The sequence below is a fragment of the Podarcis melisellensis genome (genome assembly GCF_964234715.1).
Source record: "Podarcis melisellensis genome assembly, chromosome: 16".
In the NCBI taxonomy this organism is placed as follows: domain Eukaryota; kingdom Metazoa; phylum Chordata; class Lepidosauria; order Squamata; family Lacertidae; genus Podarcis; species Podarcis melisellensis.
The window spans coordinates 27,254,402-27,279,759 of NC_138533.1; the positions used below are offsets into that span (position 1 = coordinate 27,254,402).

Sequence of the window (25,358 nt, forward strand, 5' to 3'; positions counted from 1 at the left end):
CTGCTGCTCCTCAAAGCCAATTGGAAGAGGCCTTGATCCTTGGCCTACTTCCCTCCCGCCCACGCCCAAGCAGTGAGGATCGCCAAAGGCTTCGTCAAGCCTGTTTTGCCAGAGAAGAAAGGAGGGAAAGTTCACAGGAGGGACTGGATAGCAGCCAAACAAGATTTGAGTGTTTAAAAAGTGCCACCTTCAAGGCACATAGCCTCAAGTGAAGAAACACTACCTTGTAGGAGCTGCCCCTACCCCAGGGCAGGATTATGGCCACTTGGGGAAATGTCCTTCCAACCCACCTCCGCACAAGAGCCCAACCTTCTTTGGGCTTGAGCCTCAACCCAGAAGCCGAGTTTTTTTGCCACTGAAATGAGGTTCTGTTGCCCTTGCAAAGTACTTGATCCTGAAACTGCTCTGATCAGGAGCCTTAAAATCCATAAAGGTTAAGGTAAAGGGACCCCTGACCGTTAGGTCCAGTTGTGGCCAACTCTGGGGTTGCGGTGCTCATCTCGCTTTATTGGCTGAGGGAGCCAGCATGACTAAGCTGCTTCTGGCGAACCAGAGCAGTGCACGGAAATGCTGTTTACCTTCCCGCCGTTTACCTTGCACTTTGACCTGCTTTCAAACTGCTAGGTTGGCAGGAGCAGGGACCAAGCAACGGAAACTCACCCCGTCGTGGGGATTCAAACCGCCGACCTTCCGATCGGCAAGTCCTAGGCTCTGTGGTTTAACCCACAGCGCCACCCACATCCCTTAAAATCCATAGACTAAAATAAAAAGGCTACCTGCCACCCCAACTCCACAAGGCAACCTTTACAACGGTGGAACTGCACAGGGGCTGGTTTTAGCTTTCTTGCTTTCTGAAAGAGATCTCCTGCAGCAGGGAAAAGGTGCACCAGCACCCCAAGGGTCAGGGCAACTTCCTGAAGTCCAGCCTTAGCACACACACACACACACACACACACACACACACACACAGTCCTGGGACTTCACCAGCATGGCTAGCAAGGGATGATGGGATCTGTAGTTCAACAGCCTCTGCAAAGCAAACACACACACACACACACACACACACACACACACACACACACACACAAAGAGGGAGACATCTTGCCTGCCCCAGAAGGGACAGGCTGATTTCTTTATTTAAAACTTCTTCCTGAGATGGAGCCCTCGCTCTTAAAGCCCAGCTGGGCTCAGCAACCTTTGATCCCCTCTTTTGGCCGTGAGGGAGTAGCACTGGGGTAGGCAAGGCTGGTGAGGATTAGGGCCACTCACAGGGAAAGGCTGGCAGTTCTTTGGCTCATAGGGAGAAAGAGCTTTTATTTACAAGCTAAGGCATGTTCTGCTGGTCTTTGAGGGATCAAGAGGTGGCCTTGACGACAGCAGTATGGCAGTTGGCTCTCCTTAAGCCGTGTGATGGACACTCCTTCCGTATCTTGATACTTCCAGGAGCTCTTAAGCCTTAGTGTTTGCTTCTGAATGCCATTGTGTTCTCAAGACATTGGAATCCAAACCACAAAGTAAGAGTTCCAGCCCCCTGATTATTCTCAGCGGGACATCTCTGGCTTGCCTGGACTTGCTCAAGATCTCTTCTCAGCTCGCTCCTCCTGTTGAGGGAAAGAGGAAGAGGGGAGGTGATTAGGCCTATCTCAGACACCCCAGAGACCAGAAGCAGCATTTTGGAATCTAAAGAAGCACAAATGCATGCTCAACAGCCTTGGCTATCAGGGCAAATTCCTGCGTGGAGCGATGGATACCTTCATTATCTTCTGGAGGTCTGCCAAGGCGTCCTCGTACTGTGGGAGGAGTGGCTGGAGGGACGTGTTCTTCACCAGCTGCTGCTCCAACTCAGGAAGACCGGCTTCCCTCAGCATCTTCAGAAACTTCCTCTCCTGGAAAGCAATGAAGGAAGTGAACACCATGATGCTAAACTACAGAAAGCTGTGAATGGGTCCTACTGACCAACCACCTAAATTTAGTGGAAGAGGCCCTGGGTGTGGACTGATGGGCAGGCTGGGATGGGCAGCTGAGTCCCTGAAGCCCACTCCCTGCTCGCCCCCGTGCTGTTCTCTGGGCCATATCCTTCCCCATTTTCTGCTACAGAAGTCCTTAAAGCAGAGCTTCTCTGAGCCGCAGGAGACCTCACTACGAGGATTTCTGTCTGTGCAAAGGCAGAAGAAGAAGAATAGTTTGGATTTGATATCCCGCCTTTCACTCTCTTTAAGGAGTCTCAAAGCAGCTAACATTTCCCTTTCCCTTCCTCCCCCACAACAAACACTCTGTGAGGTGAGTGGGGCTGAGAGACTTCAGAGAAGTGTGACTGGCCCAAGGTCACCCAGCAGCTGCATGTGGAGGAGCGGGGAAGCGAACACGGTTCACCAGATTATGAGACTACTGCTCTTAACCACTACACCACACTGGCTCTCTCAAAGGCACCCGGAATGCAGCATCTGGGTTACTCCGGAGAGGGATGGGAACATGTGGCAGCCTCTCAGCCTCCCTGCCCCACACAATAGTTCAGCCCAGACACTGAGGTCCTTCTGGTGGTTCCCTCATTACAAAAAGTGAGGGAACTAGACAGAGAACTCTCTAGGTAGCTGGGCCCACCCTGTGGAACACCCTCCATTCAGATGTCAAGGAAATAAACACCTGACTTTTAGAAGGCATCTGAAGGCAGATTTTTAACGTATATGAGGTTTTACTGTGGTTTTATAATTTGTCAGGGGACGCGGGTGGCGCTGTGGTGTAAACCACTGAGGTTTGGGCTTGTTGATCAGAAGGTCGGCGGTTCGATTCCCGCGACAGCGTGAGTGTTGGGATTCACAGGGTGCTGTGTAAGTAAGTCTGCAGGCTTCAGTTTGCCAGGGGATGCAACAGGCTGATGCAATACTTTCTGTGAAGGTGCTGGGTCAGAATGACTCAGCAGTAATGTGCTGGCAGTTGATTGGCTGTCATCTATTTAAAAGGGAAGCCTGTCCAATTGTGGGTGGTGGTGTAGATGAGTGTGGAGTCTTCTTTTGCCTCAAGGTGCAGCCAGGTACTCTGTCGGATTATACAAACTGCTTCTGTAGATATTTTGTATATATATTTTGCTCACAATAAATAATACTGCACTAAAGAACCTGGGACTCTGAGCATTCTGCCAAAGTGCCGCGAGGAATTCGCGACAGTGAGCTCCCGTTGTTTGGTCCCTGCCCCTGGCAACCTAGCAGTTCAAAAGCACTTTAAAGTGCAAGTAGATAAATAGGTGCCGCTCCGGCGGGAAGGTAAATAGCATTTCCGTGTGCTGCTCTGGTTCGCCAGAAGTGGCTTAGTCCTGCTGGCCACATGACCCAGAAAAACTGTCTGCGGACAAATGCCAGCTCCCTTGGCCAGTAAAGCGAGATGAGCGCCGCAACCCCAGAGTCATCCGCAACTGGACTTAACTGTCAGGGGTTCCTTTAACATTTATAATTTGTCAGAAGCTGCCCGGAGTGGCTGGGGAGACCCAATCTGATGGGCGGCATATAAATAATAGTAATAATAATAATAATAATAATAATAATAATAATAATTACCTGCTGTTTCAGCACCATGGTGAAGGCCAGTCCCGCTTTCCCTGCACGAGCCGTTCTGCCCACTCTGAAAACAGAGAGAGAAAGGTTGGTCTTTTCCAGGAGGTGCCACTTCTGGGCCCCCACCCCCAAGCTACCTGGGGAAAAAGGAAACTCGTTCACATTATCTGAAAGCCTCCTTCTGAAGGAATTACCGGTGGATGTAGGTCCTGATGAACTGAGGAGCATCGTAGCTGATGACGCATTTCACTCCGCCAATGTCGATTCCTCGGGCTGTGGCGTCTGTGCTGATTAACCTGGGTGTTGAGGAGAGAAATCTCTGTCACCTCAGCAGATCTGAGCGCAGCCACTAAAGAGATGCTTGGTCCGCAAAGAAAGGACTGGGGGCCTGTGGTGTGGTGGGTTGGGTTGGGGAAGAGGTCTGGCTCGTACAGTTTCTTGTGTCATGAAGAAGAGAGACATCCCAGCTAATTTATGGTGCAACTTGTCTGGGAAAAATGAATGAGCAAACGCCTAGATTCTATTTCATCGGAGCTGGGGGGAAATGGCGTTTGCCACTCGAGGAAGACTTTTGGATCAGCGTGGTAAGATTTACTGCAAACGAAAGACTTTCCAGTTCTAAAAAAAAAAGGGAGAGCCTTACAAAGTTCACACAGAAGTATAATATTGTTTATTTTAACTCGCCTGTGGAAACAACTCAGAGGCTATTAAGAAGAAAAAGGATAACATCAAGAAGATTGGTAGATGGGACTGGTGAACATTAAAAGCAGCATTAAAAGAACATTAAAAACATTAAAATATGAGATGATCGGACCCTACTGAACTCGAAGCATGGGAACCCCCAACAAAATTTATAATTTGGCAAGATATTTGGATTTTATGATTTGTATTGGTATATTTTGAAATAATTAATGTGATATGATTGGATTGTTTAATGGAAAACTTAATAAAAATTATTATAAAAAAGAAGAAGAAGAGAGACATCCCACCAAAGGCATGTCCTCTTCTGGCTCAACTCGGCTCCCAACAGTGCCAGAAACTTCCCACCACCACTGCGCATCTGGAGATCAAGGGGCAGCCAGTGTGTGATGTGCAACTGAGACATGAGGATGTGGCCAGCCCCCCTTGCCCTGGAAATACTCACAGCTGGATTTTCCCCTGTTCAAATTCCTTCAGTGTCAACTTCCTTTGCCTTGGATTCAGCCTGGAAGAGAACTCGGCCACGTTCACGCCGCCAAAGGCTCGAAGCAGTAGAAAGAGCCTAGGGTGGTAGAGAGAGAGAACAAAGGACGACGATGGGGGCACAGACCAGCGTCAGAGCCCCTGCTCTGTGAGCAGAGGAAGGGGATCCCAGGATCAAGGCCCAGCCCCTCCCAGGAGGGCTGTTGAGACTCCTCTGCCTCAGCAGACTGGACCAGTGCTCTGTCGGCTGTTAGGATATAGTTCCGTTCCACCTTAAAAAGGGACAGGCAGGACTATTGTGTATCACATACTTGTTTACATCCAGCACTTGCTGGGAACTTCCTTTTGTATATAGCTTTTGTGTTACTGTTTTTTTGCTGGAGATGAAGGGAAGCAGACATGTTTTCCTCTGTTCCTGAACTATGCTGAATAAAATGCTGTACACATTTCTCTGCCTGCCTCTTCTGCTGTGAGAAGATTTACGCACTCTGCTGATAAGAGCATGCACGGGTCTCTAAATGTATCTGAGGCTCGTGTCGCTAACTGATGCTGTTCCAAGTGAGATTGGCTGCCGGCCGGAGGCTGGAGCTTGCCTGTCTTCTCGGCAGTATCCCAACATTGGCTTCCTATGAAAGATCAAGCCTAGTCTGCAAAGATCCCACTATTGCACGGCCTCACCTGTGTGACGTGTCCTTGCTGTTGGTGAAGCAGAGGACGCGGGAGAACTTCAGCCGCAGCAGGAAATGCAAGAGGAAGAGGGGCTTCCAGCGCAGGTTGCAGGGCACGTAGTATTGCTGTGGTGGGAGGAGGAAAGAAGAGCCGTTTGTGCACCGCCCCCCAGGAGTGCTTCCTGCCCAATCCCTTTGGGAAGACGAGGAGGGTCACTTTGGGCCAAGGAACAGGACAGGCTCAAGGGCCGACACTCCTGACTCTCAGACGATAAGAGATTGTGTTTCCAGTGAACAATTCAAAACTAGGTCAGCGTCCTAGTCTCGCAAAACACCATTTTCATTTCAGAATTGACAACTTCCACTATGTTTCTAGACCACCAGTTTTCATATATTAAGCCATCTATTTTTTACTATTAATTATTATTATTATTTACATACCACACTATACCTGGAGATCAACCTAAAAACCACATTATATATAATCAAAATAAAAACAACACAGTAACACCCCCCCCAAAACTGCTTCCCAGTTTAGAAGCAGCGACTCTTCTGTATTTGCCTCTCTGATATTCAAGCCACAAAACCACCCCCTCCCTGACAAACCACCAGGGCTGAGTCCCTAAACCAGTGACCAGCCTGCTTGCGGCCTTCTTTCTAAGTCTTCTATTATTATTTCCTATTTTTATTCTCTCTTACTACTTTGCTAGCCGCCTGAGAACATAAGCTTTGGTTGAAGACGCGAGAAAGAAATTATGCAGCCGAAGAAACGCAAACTTTTCTGTGCGTTCCTGCACTCCCAGGGACCCAACTTCTGAGCCCCCGAGCCCTACATAGAACTGCCTGGGTCTTGAGGCACCTGCTGCCGCTGCCAAAGGATGGGGCCTTCTGCCTCCCCCAACCCAATTTGCCCTCCGGTCTGGAGGGAAGGGCTGGTGCTGTCCCAAATGGGCACCTTCTCACCATTCACGTCCCCACCCCCTCGCCAAACACGCCTTCCCGGCTCTGCCAGAACCAGACTGGCAGGTGGGCGGACTGCCTGCAAGCCCCCCTCTTACCGAGAGCCCCTCGGGGAGGGCGTACTTCTTCGTGGTCTCCGTCGCCTTCTCCTCCGAGGAGATGGGTGTGAAGAGGCGAGGCCGGTAGAGGCCCAGCGGCTGCAGCTTTTCGGGGTTCCGTGTCAGGGTGGCCGAGAAGAGGAGCTTCTGCAGGGGGACGTGGGGGCAGCCAGCTCTGTGTAGGGGTGCAAATACACAGAGTGTGGGGATCAGGTGGGAATGCTATGAGGAATTATGAAATATGGAGCAAGCCATTGGTGTCCGCGATGAAAGCATTGCGTTGACTGGGTTTGATTCATTGACAATAATTTCTGATCGAATCCCACAGCCTCTGCACCTCTGCCATTTGCTTTCTCTATGCCTGACAAGCACGTACAAGCATTCTGAAACACAGATCAGGCATCCTCAGTACATAAAGATAGTAGGTTACTTTGATGTAGTTTGTTAATCTTTAGATAGATCTTAAGGGCCAGGAAGAGAGTTCACAAGGAGATGATAAATACTGCCATCCTGTCTCTCCTGTTTATGACCTCCGGTGTTTTGCTGAATGCATTCCTCCTTTTATTCCTATTTTATTTACTCTGGACTACTATGCATGCCCAAGTAGGAAATAGTTTCTTTGTAGTTTTAACTTGAACTTTGTCCCACGTGGGGTTTTTGAAATGCTCAGAGGAAATCTGATTGGTTCTTACGAACACATTGTAAAAAGTTCTTTTGTGAATAAAACGACCTGGGCCGAGGGGTGGAGAGGAATTATTGTTGGCACTCCTCCCAGAGTCTTGCTGGTCAAGCCTCGGGTGTGTTTATTAATCAGAGTCCAATCCTTCCTTGCATTGGGAACGCTACAGCTCTGGAAAGCAAAAGGCACTGGGTGGGACAGGCTTCCCGACCCAAACACAAGCAAATGAGGGGCTTTTCCAGTGCCCCTCTGCTCTCCACCCCCTGAATCCACACACACCGCTCCTTGATATTCAGGGTTTGGGATCCACAAGGCGGCCTTTGGGGTCACATTCCCGGCAAAGGAACCCTCCACAACACAGTGGGCAGTCTCTGCTCAAGGCCTGACTCCCAGGAGGAGCTGGCTGTGCTTCCAGAAGCCAGAAGGGGCCCTCTGCTGATCCGTACCACCACTCCCCACCCAACCCTGCCAGTTCCCTTCTTGTTCTCCTCTCCAACGCGGACGATGTACCTGGCTGCCGTGAGGGGCCCCTGCTCTGCCCGCCTGAACAGTTGTGGGGTGCCGGAGCCCTCTTCCACCGCCGAATGAGCTGCCGCCACCACCTGCCGCAGCCAGTCCTGGTGCATGTTGTCAATCATGCGATCGGCTTCGTCAATTATCTGTGCTCACGGGCAAAAGAGAGGCAGTCAGGGGAGGCTCATGACCTCTGGCACTGCAGAGAGCTTCACAGCCGTAGCTGGCATTGCCTTGCCAAGGTCTGCTGGGAAGGGGGAGATGAAGGGGGGGGAGCATTTTGAGGGTGGGGTCCCGTTGCCTTTACATTCGTGGTGGAGCTGTGTGTGACTGGGAGCCCAGCCTGCAGGGAGGAGAGCCTCAAAGCAGGGCCAGCGAGAGAGGCGCTTTCATCCAGGAAGCAGCTGGCTGAATCGTGCATTAAAGAACGGACATTTGCGGGAGAAGGAAGCAATTCTAGTTATGAGGCTATTATAGGTCACATTTTATGTAACAGGGACACCGTGTCACAGTCCACCACCCCAACCCTTTATATCCGTGGTTCCCTAACTTTTCCCACCCATCGCCCCCTTGGTTCCATAAACTCATCTCCTGTGTCCCCTACCCTACAAAAGGCATTCAGAATACAGTGGTACCTCGGTTCTCAAACGTCTCCATTGTCGAACGTTTCAAAACCCGAATGCTGAAAACCCAGAAGTGAACGCTTTCATTTTCGAACATGCCTCAGAAGTCGAACGGCTTCCGCTGGGCGCTTTTCCATTTTCTTAATTGCATTTGCAGCCAGCTTATTACGCCTCAGTTATTGAATGTTTTGGAAGTCGAACGGTCTTCCGGAATGGATTACGTTCGAGAACCGAGGTACCACTGTAGCAGTTTGCATGACCCTCTACGGAAGGTGATAGCACAATAAAATTCAAAACAGCAACAATTAATTGCACATTTATTCAAAATCCAGTTAAAACTATTTCGTTTAATTGATTCAACAAAACTGACGAACCTGACCCACTGATGCCAGCTTTTTAAAAGTACCGTATTTTTCGCTCTATAAGACGCACCAGACCACAAGACGCACCTAGTTTTTGGAGGAGGAAAACAAGAAGAAAAAAATCTGAATCTCAGAAGCCAGAACAGCAAGAGGGATCGCTGCGCAGTGGAAGCAGCAATCCCTCTTGCTGTTTTGGCTTCTGGGATAGCTGCGCAGCCTGCATTCGCTCCATAAGACGCGCACACATTCCCCCTTACTTTTTAGGAGGGAAAAAGTGAGTCTTATAGAGCAAAAAATACGGTAATTTACCCCTGCCTCTAAGTGTCCCTCTAGGTAATTCCCTCCCCCTGGGGGGGCAGTAATGCACACTTTGGAAGCCGCTGCCTTATAAGGGCCCTTCCAGCCACAACATTGCATGTGATGCAATCCCTAAACATGAGGGGGGAAGAGGGATTCCTCTCACCAGGAAGCGAAGTTCTTTCAGGCTGAACTGGGGGCTCTGCTGAAGATGATCCACGAGGCGCCCAGGAGTGGCCACGACAATGTCTGCCAGGCTGCGAAATCCCATCAGCCTGGAAAAAGAAGCACCAGAACAGGCAGTGAAGAGGAGTGTGATTTACGGAGAAGCAGCAGCACCAGACAACCTCCCACTTGCGCCCATTGCTAAGGAAGAAGATGGAGGCCTCTGCTGCTGCTGCTGTGCCACCTGTGGGCTCAGCTTCCTGGGCCAAGACGCAAGGAGGAGGTTGGCGTGCAAAGCCAAACGAAGAGAAGCTGAACTTACATCTCCTCGGCCAGCGACTCCTGCTCCTTTGCAAACGATTTCTGCCCGGTGAGCTGGACCACTTTCAGCCCCGTCCCGTCAGTGTAAATGTTGAATACTTTAGTCACCTGTGGAGAGGAGAGAATCAGTGGCCTAGAGGGAGCAGGGCTGCCTCTCAGGAGCAGCAAGGCACAAAACACACCTTCAGGGCCAAACCTGAGGCAAGAAGAGCAAAGGCAAAAATCCGGCTCTTGACAGCTCCCAAAATGCCTGGTCCTTTGCACTTCTGACACGTGGCAACGGGTTCAGCAGGGCCCTTCTCTTGTGTTGGTGCTTCTACTTACAGAGCCTAACAGATGCTTCTGCAACAGCTCCCCCCCCCCCAAGGCAGGAAGGTAATGGGCCTTCCCTGACTGGTATTCTGAGGTAGACTGCTTCTGGACCCAGAGGTTCTATTTAGCCATACTGCCTAGTACGTGGAGATAGGCCTCGTCTACTCTGTGAATTCCCTCTCATCTGAGCCAGTGACTGGTGAGGCTCACAGCTTCTGGGGGCAGTACTGTGCACTGTGAGAGTTAAAAATTTATACCAATCTATATTTGCCTGTCTTGAATTTACCGCTGATCCCTTCAACTGGGGGAATCTTGATTTCTAGCATTATGAGGGAGGGAGAGAAGGGTATAAAGGCTAAACTTATGCAGTAAGTATTTGTAAGGGGGGGTGGCAGTATAAAACCTGAAGAACAAGACTGGGCAGTACTGTTAAGCCAGTCTAATCACTTATACAGTGGTACCTCTGGATGCGAACGGGATCCATTCTGGAGCCCCGTTCGCAACCTGAAGCGAACGTAAGATGCGATTGCATATCTGCACGTCGCATTTTGCCGCTTCTGCGCATGACATCATTTTGAGCGTCTGCGCATGCACAAGCAGTGAAACCTGGAAGTAACGCGCTCCGTTACTTCCGGGTCGCCGCGGAGTGCAACCCGAAAATATTTAAGCTGAAGCGTATTCGCCCTGACGTATGACTGTAAACTAGTTAAAACAAAAAAAAATTCCTTCCAGTAGCACCTTAAAGACCAACTAAGTTAGTTCTTGGTATGAGCTTTCGTGTGCATGCACACTTCTTCAGATACCTCTTGGTGAGGTTGATGGACTTCCATTTCATGCGGCTCAATGTGGTGCCTTCCATAGTTCCAGTTACAGATAGGTAGCCGTGTTGGTCTGCCATAATCAAAACAAAAAAAATTCCTTCCAGTAGCACCTGGTATCTGAAGAAGTGTGCGTGCACACGAAAGCTCATACCAAGAACTAACTTAGTTGGTCTTTAAGGTGCTACTGGAAGGAATTTTTTTTGTTTTGACTATGGCAGACCAACACGGCTACCTATCTGTAACTGTAAACTAGTTAACGCATTCCTGGGGCTGACCACACATCCTACACATTGGGATGAACTCACAGCTGGAGTCCAAAGTCCCCCACCCCACCAACAAATCTCTCCTCAGTAACGCACCTGCTGGGCCAGTTCCTTGGTGGGCAGGACAGCCAGAGCTCGTACTCGGCAGACGACTCGGTCTAACAGAGCCTGAAAATACAAAGGCCAGCGATCAGGAAGAGATGGGTGTCTCCTGCTCCTCAGTCTACACGAATGGGTGTGGGAAAAGCAACCAAGAGAGCTAAATGGACACACAGTCGATTGAGTCACATCCCCCTGTGCCCCAAGTGCTGGGGGATCCTTTGAGACAGTGCTTTCCAAATTCACCAGCCTGATACTACTCCTTGTACGCAAAAGTCTTAAAGCAGCCCACACTGGGTTGCACAACAGGAGGCTATTTTGGCACAGAACACACACCAGCCACCAGCTCTCCGCTTCGCCCAAAACTCACCTGCACCACCGGAATGACAAAGGCCAGGGTCTTGCCACTGCCTGTGGGGGCTGAGACGCAGATATCACTGGGCTGGTAGCCACCTCTCCCGGCCAAAAACCCACTTTCCAAGATGGCTGGAATCACCTCAGCCTGAACTGAAGAAAAAGAGCAGGCAGGATCAGCACATACCCCAATAACATTCCCCCCACTGCTTAAAGGGTAAGGAAGAGGGCAAGGGGTATGGGAGAGGTTTCAAGGCACTTTTGGAATTTGTATACTTCTTTCTCTCCTGCCAAGGACTTGGTGGCCACCAGCAAGAAAACCGAACCACCTTTCTCTTTTGCCTACACTTTTTCACCTTCCAAACGTTTATACGCTTCACATTCCATCAATGAATCCACTTTTAAGTCTTCTCTCCAGCTCTGTCAACTGCAGCCCAGCCTCACCATACAAAAGAGAGAGCTTGGAATTGCCATCATTATCATTATCATTTTTAATTTGTATACCGCCTTTCTATCTTATAGTACTCAAGGCGGTTTACAAGCTGAAGAAACAAAAAATGTACATCTTATAACAATCTAATGCAATACAAAAATGTGATAATAAAACATAACTTTAAAATGGACAACCTCCATCGAAAGAGTAACATTCAACAATCATTAGAATCGTATAAAATAATAATATCAACATATAAAAATTAAACAGAAATCCACTCAACAGTTATAATAATATCTAAACTATAATCAATAAAACAACGGCAAGCCACAGTACATAATACAATACACATTGAGAAGCAGAGGGCGGGCCAAGGCAGGTGGAAGGAGGGCTTGCCTGATGGAGTCTCTCCCCTCACAGTTCTTCCTCCAGGAACAGCTCCCTTATGAGAAGTGGAGGGGGAGTGGTGCTATGGAAAGTATTTGTGGGCACTCAGGTGTCTTGGGGAATCATTACTGGAGCACCCAGAACAAAGGCCCAGGGGCAGCAGCTGGCTCATTTATTTCTTGGCAAAACTAGTTTAACAGGGTGTCGTGAAGGATATCTACAGCCCTCTGGCTCCTTTGCACCAGAGTTCTGAGAAAGGTGGGGTTGCTTCTCTCTCATCACATGTGAATGGATCCACACACTTGAGGTGGAACTTGCTGTGGGATGAGAGATGCAGGTGCATGTTTACATCTAGGTATTTCATTGACATTCTAGCCTAGCTAAATAATTTGCTGTGGATAAAACTGTGCTTCCTCAGTTTGACACCACATCAAACACTGCAGAGAGGTTACAACTGAAGCACCGATGGGAGCGACTCCCACCAACGTTCATTTAAAGAGCAGAGGTCCCTGTCTTCTAAGCACTAACCATTCGCATTCAACCATCTCCCAAACTCTGGCCATCTTCTAAATATGGGTTTAAAAGCATGGAAGAGGGAAAAATTTCCCACTACGATGATACCTGGAAACAAAGACTCTATTCCATTTGCTTGCAGTTTCTTCCTCAATTTTGGATGGATTACTGTAACATCTTGGAGTGGGACAACGTTCTCTTTGATCCGCCTCTGGACCAGCTTAGGTTCAGCCAGCCAGCGTGGCAGAAGAGGCTCCACCTGGAAATGACAGATGCACATGTGATGCTGGAACTGTAGACTCAAGAGAACTGCAGGCACACAAACCTCTGCCCCCACAACGAACATCGCAACTCCAGCCTGAGGGCAAATCAGACCCAATGTCCCAGCTGAAAGGTTTTGCTTCCATGGAATCTCCCTTTATTGAGCTTCAACAAGGCTTGGTCCCCGTTGTCGAAAAAGAGAGGAAACTAATGGGGTAAAGGAATTAAAAGGGTGCTATGCTCAAGCACCAAACTAAGGCTTTGATGGCTCTGTGATAGGAAGCAAGCTATACATTTGTTTATTATTAATATTAACATTAGCGGTGGGGAGGGGGATATCTGCAGCCCTCCAGCTGCTGTTGGATTCCAGCCCCCATCAGTCATAGCCATCATGACCAATGTTCAGGGGTGATGGGAATTGTAGTTCAGCATCATCTAGGGAGCGCCACAGGTTTCCAATTCCTGCATTGAACAGATAGCCAAACCCAGCCGTCACCTTGACCCTCCAAGTGTTGCTTCAGTAAGGAAGCAACCCTGACCTCATCGCAGAGCAGTGTGGCTGAGCCTTTGACAAAGACTGGGAGCAAAGCATGTTGATAACAGACTATCAGCTCAAGACTTAAGTGAGCTACCTTCTTCTTCTGCGCTGCCTTCAAAACCCAGTCACCAAGAACGATTGTGTTGGGAGGTGGGGTGGTTTCCTTTGGATCCAGCGGTGACTTCAGCATCTGCTCCTTTTCACCATGGCTTTCATTTGCTCTGGCTTCCATGCCATCCTCTCTCTCTCCTGCTAAGCCATCATCTTCTAGTTGGCTTGCTAACTTAATTTCACTTCCTGGTAAAATCAGCATGAACAAGACAAATGATTCGAGTTTTAAAAAAAGATGTGCTTATGGTATTTTCAAAAAAAAGAGGAAAAGGTGAGCTGGGGGTGGGGGGAATGGTTGGGCCCAAGGTGAGAAAGGGTCCAAAAGCGCACAGAAAGGAGTCTGTCCCATTCCCCCCCCCCCTCTGTTGGCTATTTGCAGTATGGTAGCGCTGCAGAGAGCTTGCTGGGGAGACCATGCATTAAAAAGGGACTAAAAAATAACTTAAACAAGGTTTTAATAAGAAAAACAAAAACTCCTTATACACTAAATACATCAACAACAAACCAGACCCAACCACCAACCCATCCCCCAGGGTAATGGGAGAGCTAGGTGCTGCTCCTTATATACTACACCCAATTGCTGTCACAGCTTAATCAGTACAACTCAGCAGCACCTGCTATGTTTCACAGCTGTAAAGCTGGGTCTCGTTATCTTGCTCTGGCCCTTGCTCTGGCCCCTTAAAGACATACACATCGGGTGGAACAATGATGAACCTTTACATTTAAAGAAACCATTCAACACACTCATCCCACCCCTCCTAGTGCCAATCAACAGAGACAAAGAAGCAGGCAGCTGCTCACTTTATAGCAAGTGGGAGTCTCAAGGAGAGAAGTGAGGGCTTATCCATGCCAGCAGCTGCTCACACAAGAGGCAAGAGAAGGTGGGAGAAAGTGATTCATGAGATACACAACAGGAGTTTTGCCGAACACACCACACTGGGGGAGCAGAAATCCCTACTGATGGCTTCTCTTGAACAGATATTGTGTTATTACTGAATACGGTAAGCTATTCTGAGAGTCTTTCTCAGATGAAGAGCAGGCCAAAAATACTTTGAATAAAGTATTCCTGTATTAGGATTCTCATTAGGAAGCTGCCTTAGACTGGGTCAGACCACTAGGGTCTGTTTAGCTCAGTTTTGTCTACAATGAGTGTGAAGAACCTTTGGTCCTTGAGATGTTGCTGAACTACAACTCCCATCATCCCTGGCCATGCTACCTAGGGCTGCTGGGAGATTGTAGTCTTGCAACATCTGGAAGTTCAGAAGTTCCCCACTCCTCGTTTACACTGACTGGCAGAGGCCCCCCAGACAGAGGACACCCCCTAGCCCTACCAGGATATCCCAGACTGAACCTGGAACCTTCTGCATGCAAAGCAGGTGCTCTACTGCTGAACCACAGCCCTTCCCTTCATTCTGGAAGTCAGAGCCAATCTTTATGGTACACATTTATTATTAGACTGTGCCTTCCTATCTCTAAAAGATGGAGCATCACTGGCCTAATTTGGGGTGTGTGTGTGGCCTGAGCAGATACTATCATACTGTTGATTGAGCACTGCCCAGAAACAACGGAGACTGAATGTAGCTCCCAGTTTCCACCCACAATTTATTTTACCTTCCCCTCCATCAGTCCTTCCTTGCGGTGTCTTTGATTGCTTTCCACTTGTTTTACTTCTTCTTGGACTAAGATCGTCGTCTTTCTCTTCCATACCTTCATCCCCTTCAGTGGATAATTTCTTCTTTCTCTTTCTATGGCCTTCTATAAAAGGAGATTCCTCACTTTGCTTCCTCTTTTTGGACTTCTGCTTTGCTTCCTTCTCCAAGTCCAAGTCAGGCATTTCATTATCTGGTCCACTTTCTGCAGGCATGTGATCATCCTGCTCCTGCTTTTGCTGCTGTCGAGCTCTTACCCGTTCCTTCAGCTGCCGCAGGAGCACTTGCGAGCGGTCTTCGAGGTCATTGTCTTCATCACCAAGATACCTGTGGATTTCACAATGGTTTCAGTACTCCACTAACAAGGGTTTTCTTTGGTGGCAGCACCCCAACAGTGGAACTCTCCCCCCAAAAAAGTTAAATTGGGCACCTTCATTTTTTATTTTTAGGTGGGTGGTTAAGACATACTGATTTGCTGTATTTTAATTTTTGCCTATTCACTCTTATCCTGTTGAAAACCACAGTAGTGGTTTGGACCAGGGGAAGTTTCTGGAACACTTTGGGAGATTGCCAAAGCATGGATAATACATGGGAGGGTGGGGTGAGCTCTGACTGACCACAGCCCTGCAAAGTAGACCAGTGGTGTTATAATCATAGTACTGCATGGGGGCAGGAGAGATGCTGAGAGAAATTAGCTATAACAACACTGGGCTATACTACAAAGGAGTGCCATATTAGTTTATTAATTTTTTTTTAAAAAACACACAATTGGAGGAGTGCCATGAAGATGACTGTAGCGAGAGAACAGGAAAAGGTGATCAAATGCCTTCATAATTTATGGTGGTGGGAATTATTGTGCACAATTCTGATAAAAAAGAGAGCCTGAAATGAGTTAATCACTTCTCTCCCAGTGCCGCTACTGACACCGACTTAACAGTGTCCTGCTGTTCCATATACCACAATACCTCAAGGACCAAGGACAGAGTTATTCATTTATTGGGTTGCTGTTTTTATTTTGATTCATGTATTTATGGTTTTATATTCTGATTTTATTCTGTGAACTGCCCTAAGACCTGTGGGTATAGGGTTAGGGTTATGAACTGACCCAGGCCCTGCTATCATCCTCTGAGGCCCTTCTTCATGTGCCCCCTCCATGAGGTCTTGGAGGGTGGCAACACAAGAACAGGCCTTTTCTGTGGTGGCTTCCCACCTGTGGAATGCTCTCCCCTGAGAGGCTCACCTGAGGCCTTCATTACATATCTTTAGGCACCAGGCAAAAGAGCTCCTCCATAACGAGGACTTTGGCTGATTAAATAAGTTTATGGCCTTTTAAATGTACAGTGGTACCTCAGGTTAAGTACTTCGTTCCAGAGGTCCTTTCTTAACCTGAAACTGTTCTTAACCTGAGGTACCACTTTAGCTAATGGGGCCTCCTGCTGCCGCCAGAGCACGATTTCTGTTCTCATCCTGAAGCAAAGTTCTTAACCCAAGGTACTATTTCTGGGTTAGCGGAGTCTGTAACCTGAAGCGTAGGTAACCCGAGGTACCACTGTATTGGGGTTGGGGTTATTGGTTGGTTCTTTGATTATGCATCTGTGTTCTCCTTTGTGTATGATTGCATTGTGAACCGCCCTGCGATCTTCGGATGAAGGGAATAAATAATAGTAATGATGCTGATGCTGCCAGCCGCACCTCCAAGCCCTTGAAAAGAGCTTTGAGGGGCTGCAGTGAAAATCATTCTTGCCCCACCGCTGTCATCTGACCACGAAGCCCCTTTCCCACTCACAGCTGGGCTCGAATTTCAAGCCAAACATCCACATTCTCCCGCAGCCCAAGCGGCAGCGAAGCCCCCTCGGCCTCCTCCCTCGCGGTCCCGCCCGGGGCTCGTTCGCGGAAGCCTTAGCGCCGCCTGGACCCGAACCAGGCAGCCGAGGGCCGCATGTCCGGCCCCCTTCTCACCTGTGGACGACGAAGAGCGCCATGCCTGCTCTTTCCCCTCCGCCGGCGCCTAGCGATGAACGCCAACGTCGTCCCTTAACGATTACGACATCGGCGGCTTGCGGAAGGCGGCCAATCAGGGCCGAGGTATACAGATGAGGCGCGCCGCCTCGTGGCCGGCCTGAACTCCGTTCCTGTCGCTGCCAAGTGACGCAATCCCCGCGCTGGCCAATGTCGGGCGACCGAGCTCTCCCCATTCACAACTAGCAGCGCGGGAGGCCGGCGTGGAGAGAGAGGCGCGCGGGAAAGGGGCGCGCGTGGGAACCCGCTCCCGTAGGAGTAAGGGCAGCCCAAAGGGAACTTGGGCGGATTCGGCGAGGGGGCAAAGGAAGCCTCTCTTTTGAGCCTTCCGGGGGGGGGGGGGAGGTTTTGCATCTGTTTAGCCAGTGTGACTAACGGTGTCAGATTGGTCATGATATACGAATGCCCGATTTTGGAAAACTGTTACAATGATATACATATAAATTCAGCCAGGGGGATTTGAGGAAGTCACTTAACAATGTTACTAAAACTGGATCAAGTACCGTTAAGATGTTTGTTTGTTTAAAATTTTGGAAAACCGATAAAAAAATCTTGGGGAAAAAAAAGATATACGGATGCCCGATTATCGTCTTCCAAAGCAACTGCTCTATTCTGAACTTTAAAATGGAAAGCGTAATGCTGGTGGTCAACAAAAGAGGTTTATAGACTCTCAAGGCAAATCTAAAAAAAGGTATAAACACTGACAACTGGGAAACACTTGACTGCGAGCGCTCCAGTTGGAGAACAGCCTTACCAAAGGTGTCATGGGCTTTGATGACGCTCAAACTCAGGACGAAATGTGCTAAGAGGAAGGCATGTTTGGCAAACCCTCACCATGATCAACTCCCACTCGGAAACCTATGTCCCAACTGTGGAAGAACGTGTGGATCCAGAATTGGTGTCCACAGTCACTTACGGACTCACTGTTAAAACCGTGTTTATGGAAGACAATCTTTCTTGGGTACAAGTGATCGGCAAAGAAGCAGCAGCATCTGTTTAGCCAGTGTGAGAACAGGAATGCAGGACGTTTTGTGTTTGCTTTGGAAGGTCAGCTAAGCATTACAGGAGTCGAGGCACTTATCATGCACATCCCTGAAAGAGCAATTTGCAGGCAGGCTTTGGGAATTTTGCGCATTACCAGGTGGAGCTCCCCCCCCCTTCCAAAAGAAGTGGCAAAAGATTGGGACCCCATTTTCTGTATACCCGAGAGATCACCCATCAACCAACAGCATCACTCCACAGGAGCTACTTAACTCTTTGCAGGTGTATTTAGCACAGATACACAAGCAGATCTAGGGGACCCATGGCCCTCTGGAGGTCAGTGAGCTCCATCCTCCTATTGGCCCCAAACGGGAAGGCCGGTATAAAGGGGGGGGGGGGAAGATGCGAGATACAGTCCTCCAGGTGTTGTTGGAGTACTAGATCCCTAGTCCAGAGCATGGGTGTGGATGGAGTGGACTGCATCTGCCCATTTCAAGCCTCTGGTGGTAATTTAGGCTGTGTGCACACGATACATTTAATGCACATGACTCCCCCAAATAATCTTGAGAACTATAGTTTACTCCTCACAGAACTACAATTCCCAATGCCCTTAAGAAAGTGTGACTCCTGGGATTCTTGGGGGGGGGGGGAGAGATCATGGCATGTCTAGTATGCCAACAGCGTTAGTACTTCTACTTAACTAGCCGCAACAGCGAGACCCAGCAGTCTGCCATCTCAAAAGCCCCTGCAAAATATAACTACTCCTCCTCGAGGTGGTTAGGGCCATCCCCACCCTCTACCACAAAAACACTCTGCACTTGCACAGCTTTCGCCAGAGCTTTTATTTGCATTTCAGAAACTGGATGCATGCAACAGGCTCTGCTAAAAAGAACCACTGAAAGGAAGGGTGGGGGGGAGAGGAAGGAAGAGGTGGTAGTGATTGCCAGCAAACACAAGGGGGCAGCAGGTCCACCAGGTGGCTATGCACGAAGGAGCAGACTAGGCAAAGGTGGAACCGTTCCAACCCACGTTAGCGGCGTTCATGTCACAGTAGTTGATGTAGACTCTACAAAAGAAGCAAAACAGCAAAAATCAGCCCAAGAGAGCACCAGCGTTACACGTAGCTCCCACACCTGCCCAGGTAAGGCAGGGATGGGGAACGTGTACCTCTTGAGATGCTAGGACTCAAGTGTGTTCACAAAGCAGGAGTAATGGGAGCTGGAGTTAGCGACACATGTTCCCCCATCTTTGCTGGAGGAGAATCCTAACACTGCAAGAAATGACCTTTAGTTCCCAACAGTCTTGCTTCTCTTTCATCGTGGGGCCTCTGCCCTGCTTTTAATGAACATAGGAAGCTGCTCGATGAGTCAGATCATTGGGTCCAGCTAGCTTATTAGTTTGGTGGGCAAGCGATGGTTCTCCTGGGTTTCAGCAAGGAGTCTCTTTGAACCTAACTTGGTGATGCTCCTGCATGCAAATGTTCACCAGCTCAGCTGCAGTCCATCTCCGTGTGGTATTTTACTGCTGTGGAGAACCTAATACGGTTGGATGGTGCCTTGTACAGTGGTACCTTGGGTTACAGACGCTTCAGGTTACATACGCTTCAGATTACAGACTCCGCTGACCCAGAAATAGTACCTCGGGTTAAGAACTTTGCTTCAGGATGAGAACAGAAATCGTGTGGTGGCAGCAGCAGGAGGCCCCATTAACTAAAGTGGTACCTCAAGTTAAGAACAGTTTCAGGTTAAGAACGGACCTCCGGAACGAATTAAGTTCTTAACCCGAGGTACCACTGTACGCCTCTTTCTTGAAACTCCTGGAGCCAAGCTGGTGCCAGACGTATTGCTCTGTTTTCCTTTGGACCACATCAGCAAGGTCTTGTTGTCTGGGCAGCCCAGGACCTCAATACACACTGGCCAGGCTTGTTCCCCGGGGAGGTTACTTCTGTGCTGCTGACATGGTCCTTCCTGCTCTTTTGTGCTTTTTTAGAAATATGGTTCCCAGACATGCGTTCAGCAGTGACCAGCCCCTGGGCTGCTTGGCTTTTAGCCATCAGACAATAACACCCTGCAATTCAACAAAGATGCTCCCTTCCCAGCCAGCACGGCCTCTCAGCTTGCAGCTCACCTGTCCGCAGGTATATGCAGGTGCTTGGTCAGCAGCTCACACAGCAGCTTCGTGTAGGCCTTGTTCTGCTGCCCGCCAATCTTGCCGATGCTGTGGAGGCTGCAGAGGGCACAGGGATCGGAGGAGCCTCCGAAGGACATCATCTGGTCAGCCACGATGTGGATGGCAATGTACTGCAAAGGGAGGCAGCAAACAAAATACTTTTATAGCTGCGCCTGGCGGTTGAGGTTTTGGAGCAGGAATTGCTTATATAAATCTTTAAAGTTGTTTTTTTTTTAAAGTGGCACCTAGCGGTGCAGCAATAAAACTGCTAACACGTTTGCAAAGCTAAAGCAGTTTACAGTATTGAGATGCCTGCATCGAAGGGCTGGATGGCATTGGGGGGATCTCTTCCAAATCTACAATTTTCCGAGTCTGCATGTGTTTGCACGCGCCCACCCTTTCTGCAAACTCGCTCCTCGCGCTACTGGGACTTCCTCCGCCCGGAAATCTCTGCAAAGGGCCCTCCCTGGCCCAGATTCAGGCGCCCAACCCGGCTTCCCAGCCGCCTCGTTGTTGCCACCGGTAGATGGGAGAGCTGGTTGATTGAAAAGGAGCGCCGGCGGGCAGGCGGGAGTCTCCAGGTTTGGAGATCAGATGTGGAAAGAAGCACCTGAGCGCGTGCAGAGTGCCACTCCTAACCAACCCCCTCTCACCTGGGCTGGCTTGCCGGTCGCCTTGGCTAGCTGCTGGGTGAGCTCTCCGAGGAGGCTCTCGGGCACGGCGTCCCGGCTCACGTTGGTGTTGACCACGAACATGGGCATCTTGGCTGGTTCTGTGTCTTGCTGGCTACCAACTGCGTGCAAAATGGGAGCTGCCTCCCCGCTTTGTAGGGCTGCGCCCGAGAGCGCGCCGGGAACTCCTCCCTCCCCCGCGCCCTTAAAGGGGCCGCAGCTGCAGCAGGCGGAGGGGGCAGCAAATACAGCCCTAAGCGAGTACCCCCCCCCCGGGGGCTGCCCAACGGGGCCGTGCTTGGCTGGGGCTCAGTTTCTGGAGCTGCTGGGAAGGGCAGGGCGCGAGGATGCGGCTGGAGGACTGTGGGGCAGGATGGTGGGGTGGGGGGGCGCCTGTGCCAGGCTGCACGTACCCAATGCCCGCCCGGGCGAGCCACGTGCTCGGTGCCCTCCAGGCGGGCTGGGCTGGGCGAGGCGGAGGGAGCCCGGCGCTGCTTTCAGAGAGAAGCAATGGATGCTGATCTGCTCTCTCTCCTTCACCTCGGTGGGTTTCCCGGTGATGCACATTATGAAATCGACGCCAGAAGGCACTCCCCTTGCAATAGGGTGCCTGCACGTGGGATCTGCCACAGCCGCGTCCTTTCATAGAATACTATTGGAAGGGATCCTGTGGATTCTAGTCCAACCCCCTGCAATGGAGGAATATGCACTTGTCCCATACAGGAGTCGAACCTGCAACCTTGGCGTTATCAGCCCCACACTCTTAACCAACTGAGCTATCCAGCATACATTGGTACCTCGGGTTACATACGCTTCAGGTTACAGACTCCGCTAACCCAGAAATACAGTGGTACATCGGGTTAAGTACTTAATTCGTTCCGGAGGTCCGTACTTAACCTGAAACTGTTCTTAACCTGAAGCACCACTTTAGCTAATGGGGCCTCCTGCTGCTGCCGCGCCGCCAGAGCACAATTTCTGTTCTCATCCTGAAGCAAAGTTCTTAACCTGAAGCATTATTTCTGGGTTAGCGGAGTCTGTAACCTGAAGCGTATGTAACCTGAGGTACCACTGTACATTTATCCTTGCCCTGTTTTGGGACACTTCATTCTGTCTGTCCCTCTCCTACCCTGTTTTCCCTTTCCAGCAGTCAGTCTTAATTTCCGGGCTGCTGAACCTCTTGAGACCACATTCATTAGGGGGTAGGTTTTGTTTGTTTGTTTTGTGTGGGGGCTGTACTTTTGCAAACCTTGGGGTGCCCCTAGGCCTGCTGGTTACCCTCCCTCTGGTGCACAAATGTTGCCATTTTGGTGACAGGAAAGTGGGGGGAGAATTGTAAACCACACTAAAATCCAAAAAGGATGAAGGATAGGGTTAAAAAAGAAAGAAAGAACGACTCTGATTGGCAAATCATAGGGTATTCTAAACAGAAACCTGGAAATGGGCGTCAGTTTTGCCAGACTTGCTTGTAGTATAGGAGACTGACTTTAAGCTGAAACACGTTTCCTTTCTCCTTATGGACTTTAAGCTGAAACACGTTTCCTTTCTCCTTATGTATCATGGAGTCAGAGAATTGGGATCCCAAGGGTCATTAAGTCCAGCCCCCTGCAATGTAGTAATATTTTGCCCAACATGGGGCTCAAACCCACGGCCCTGAGATTAAGAGGCTCATGTTCTACCAACTGAGCTATCCCAGCTGTATGGAGTACATTGCTCCCTCTTTCCCCACTCTCAATATTTACTGAATGAGCCAACAGCCTGTTTAGGTAGAGGAGAGCCCCCCCTCCCCTATCCGACTGCAAATAACAGGAATAGTAAAGGAAAAGGTACCCCTGACCATTAGGTCCAGTCGTGGCCGACTCTGGGGTTGCGGCACTCATCTTGCTTTACTGGCCAAGGGAGCCGGCATACAGCTTCCGGGTCATGTGGCCAGCATGACTAAGCTGCTTCTGGTGAACTAGAGCAGCGCATGGAAACGCCGTTTACCTTCCCGCTGGAGTGGTACCTATTTATCTACTTGCACTTTGACGTGCTTTCGAACTGCTAGGTTGGCAGGAGCTGGGACTGAGCAACGGGAGCTCACCCCGTCGCGGGGATTCGAACCGCTGACCTAATCGGCAAGCCTTAGGCTCTGTGGTTTAACCCACAGTGCCACGCATGTCCCCCACCCCATGCATGTACTGTGCCACAAAAACAGTAGCCAATGAAGCAGCACCCATCGCTTATGAAGAAGGCCCCAGAGGTTTAGTGGAGGGAGAGGGATTCCAGGCATATTTTTATGTATCTCACTGGCTTCTGCTTTTGGATGAGGCAGATTGAAGGTGACACTCCGCATTCTGGTTTAAAAATAATAATGGCACAGGGTAATCCTGATTTTCTGCATGAGAAAGCAAAACCCAAAGGAGAGTCTGATGTCAAAACCAACAAGCACCAAATCCACCAGGCATTGTGTTGTCTGGGTGAAGAATCTGCCACCCAACACTCACACTGTTCTCTCTGTTGTATCCTGATGGAATTCGACTTCAGATGAGAAATATGACCAGCTGATAAACAAAGCAACAACTTGCAATCAAATGGGTATGATTCAAAAGGAGACGCAAGTTGCGGGTTGCTATGCCGGGCCCATTGGGAGGGGTGGGGGGAATCAAAAAATAAACTGTAGGAGGTACCTTTGTCAATTAAAAACGCACAAATAATTGAGCAAGCTTTCAACCTCCCCGGAGGTCTTCTGAAGATTAGATGTTCCTGGAATTGCAAGACCGCAGTCTGCACTTTGAAGGAAGAGGCATTGTGCAGACAGGGAGAGAGATTCTATAGCTATTTAGTATGTAAATAAATAAATAAATAGACTAATGTAAAAGGAGAAATGGATGGGGAGGGAAAAGGAAAAAAATAACTCAGCCATCAGCTCTTATGTCATGTAAAATATCTAACTGGCTTTGTGAACTGAGAGATCAGATCCTCTGCAGGAAGAGGATAGAGCTAAAAAAGCCAATGCAATTCTGGGCTGCATCAATAGGAGTATAGCATCTAGATCAAGGGAAGTAATAGTGCCACTGTATTCTGCTCTGGTCAGACCTCACCTGGAGTACTGTGTCCAGTTCTGGGCACCACAGTTCAAGAAGGACACTGACAAACTGGAACGTGTCCAGAGGAGGGCAACCAAAATGGTCAAAGGCCTGGAAACGATGCCCTATGAGGAACGGCTAAGGGAGCTGGGCATGTTTAGCCTGGAGAAGAGGAGGTTAAGGGGTGATATGATAGCCATGTTCAAATATATAAAAGGATGTCACATAGAGGAGGGAGAAAGGTTGTTTTCTGCTGCTCCAGAGAAGCGGACCCGGAGCAATGGATCCAAACTACAAGAAAGAAGATTCCACCTAAACATTAGGAAGAACTTCCTGACAGTAAGAGCTGTTTGACAGTGGAATTTGCTACCGAGGAGTGTGGTGGAGTCTCCTTCTTTGGAGGTCTTGAAGCAGAGGCTTGACAACCATATGTCAGGAGTGCTCTGATGGTGTTTCCTGCTTGGCAGGGGGTTGGACTCGATGGCCCTTGTGGTCTCTTCCAACTCTATGATTCTAAGAGAGAAACACTTTGGGGATGTATAATTAGTCCGTAAACCTACAGAGAATGAGATTCTATGGGAGTGAGCAAGAAACGTGTGGTCAATGGTGCTGTTTACTTTTTACAAGGGAGCGGTAGTGAGAGATTGAGTTTATCTCCAATTGGATTTACACCCACCTCTGGTTATCGCCTTCCCAGATGCCCCACCTACAATGCACAGGACCAAACCTGGCATCAGTTTCTGGCTGCATAAAGAACCTAAATATACAGGAGTCCGGGTGGAAAGGAGGGTGACCCTGCTGAGTGTGTGTCTGGGGTGGTTATTGAGCAGCTGGTGGTTAGGTTCTGTGAGCTTCCTTACTGGGAACAAGAGGGACGCAGGTGGCACTGTGGCCTAAACCACTGAGCCTCTTGGGCTTGCCGATCAGAAAGTCGGTGGTTTAAAGTCCCTAGATGGAGTGAGCTCCCATTGCTCTCTCTTAGCTCCTGCCAACCTCAGTTCAAAAGCACGCCAGTGCAAGTAGATAAATAGGTACCACTGCGGTGGGAAGGTAAACAGTGTTTCTGTGTGCTCTGGTTTCTGTTCCAGTGTTCAGTTGCGCCAAAAGCGGTTTAGTCCTACTGGCCACATGACCCAGAAAGCTGTCTGTGAATAAATGCCATCTCCCTCAGCCTGAAAGTGAGATGGGTGCCACAACCCCATAGACACCTTTGACAGGACTTAACCATTCAGGGGTCCTTTACCTATACTGTCACCTTTTACAGTGACTTACTGCCAAGGTCCTTCTGACCGATCT

At 49.4% G+C, this 25,358-nt stretch overlaps 2 protein-coding genes across 2 annotated transcripts; both read right to left on the minus strand.

Moving 5' to 3' along the window:
* Positions 1-1,095: 1,095 nt before the first annotated feature.
* Positions 1,096-17,184, minus strand: DDX51 (DEAD-box helicase 51). The gene is made up of 16 exons (XM_081893337.1): positions 17,117-17,184; positions 15,120-15,484; positions 13,492-13,694; positions 12,707-12,857; positions 11,282-11,418; positions 10,909-10,980; positions 9,418-9,524; positions 9,097-9,205; positions 7,646-7,794; positions 6,457-6,631; positions 5,409-5,524; positions 4,693-4,809; positions 3,743-3,844; positions 3,552-3,615; positions 1,752-1,886; positions 1,096-1,601 (listed from the first exon to the last, which is right to left on the minus strand). The coding sequence occupies exons 1-16, from the start codon at positions 17,137-17,139 to the stop codon at positions 1,575-1,577; spliced, it is 2,052 nt and encodes a 683-aa protein (XP_081749463.1). The 5' UTR covers positions 17,140-17,184; the 3' UTR covers positions 1,096-1,574.
* A 1,796-nt stretch (positions 17,185-18,980) lies between these two features.
* On the minus strand, positions 18,981-21,159 carry MIF (macrophage migration inhibitory factor). Its single transcript, XM_081893536.1, has 3 exons — positions 20,980-21,159; positions 20,285-20,457; positions 18,981-19,223 (listed from the first exon to the last, which is right to left on the minus strand). Exons 1-3 carry the CDS (start codon positions 21,085-21,087, stop codon positions 19,157-19,159), a joined length of 348 nt encoding a protein of 115 aa, XP_081749662.1. The 5' UTR covers positions 21,088-21,159; the 3' UTR covers positions 18,981-19,156.
* Positions 21,160-25,358: the final 4,199 nt, after the last annotated feature.

Bases quoted from the DNA above. Each gene is read 5' to 3' on its own strand.
- DDX51 (XM_081893337.1), bottom strand. From the start codon at position 17,139: ATGGCGCTCTTCGTCGTCCACAG. The intron at 9,525-10,908 runs GTGCGTTACTGA...TCCTCTCCACAG, and splicing joins CCAAGGAACTGGCCCAGCAG to GTGACTAAAGTATTCAACAT. The intron at 5,525-6,456 runs GTAAGAGGGGGG...CTCCCACCACAG, and splicing joins CCCTCCCCGAGGGGCTCTCG to CAATACTACGTGCCCTGCAA.
- MIF (XM_081893536.1), bottom strand. From the start codon at position 21,087: ATGCCCATGTTCGTGGTCAACACCAACGTGAGCCGGGACGCCGTGCCC. The intron at 20,458-20,979 runs GTGAGAGGGGGT...CTCCCTTTGCAG, and splicing joins CGACCGGCAAGCCAGCCCAG to TACATTGCCATCCACATCGT. The intron at 19,224-20,284 runs GTGAGCTGCAAG...CTTCTTTTGTAG, and splicing joins CTGCATATACCTGCGGACAG to AGTCTACATCAACTACTGTG.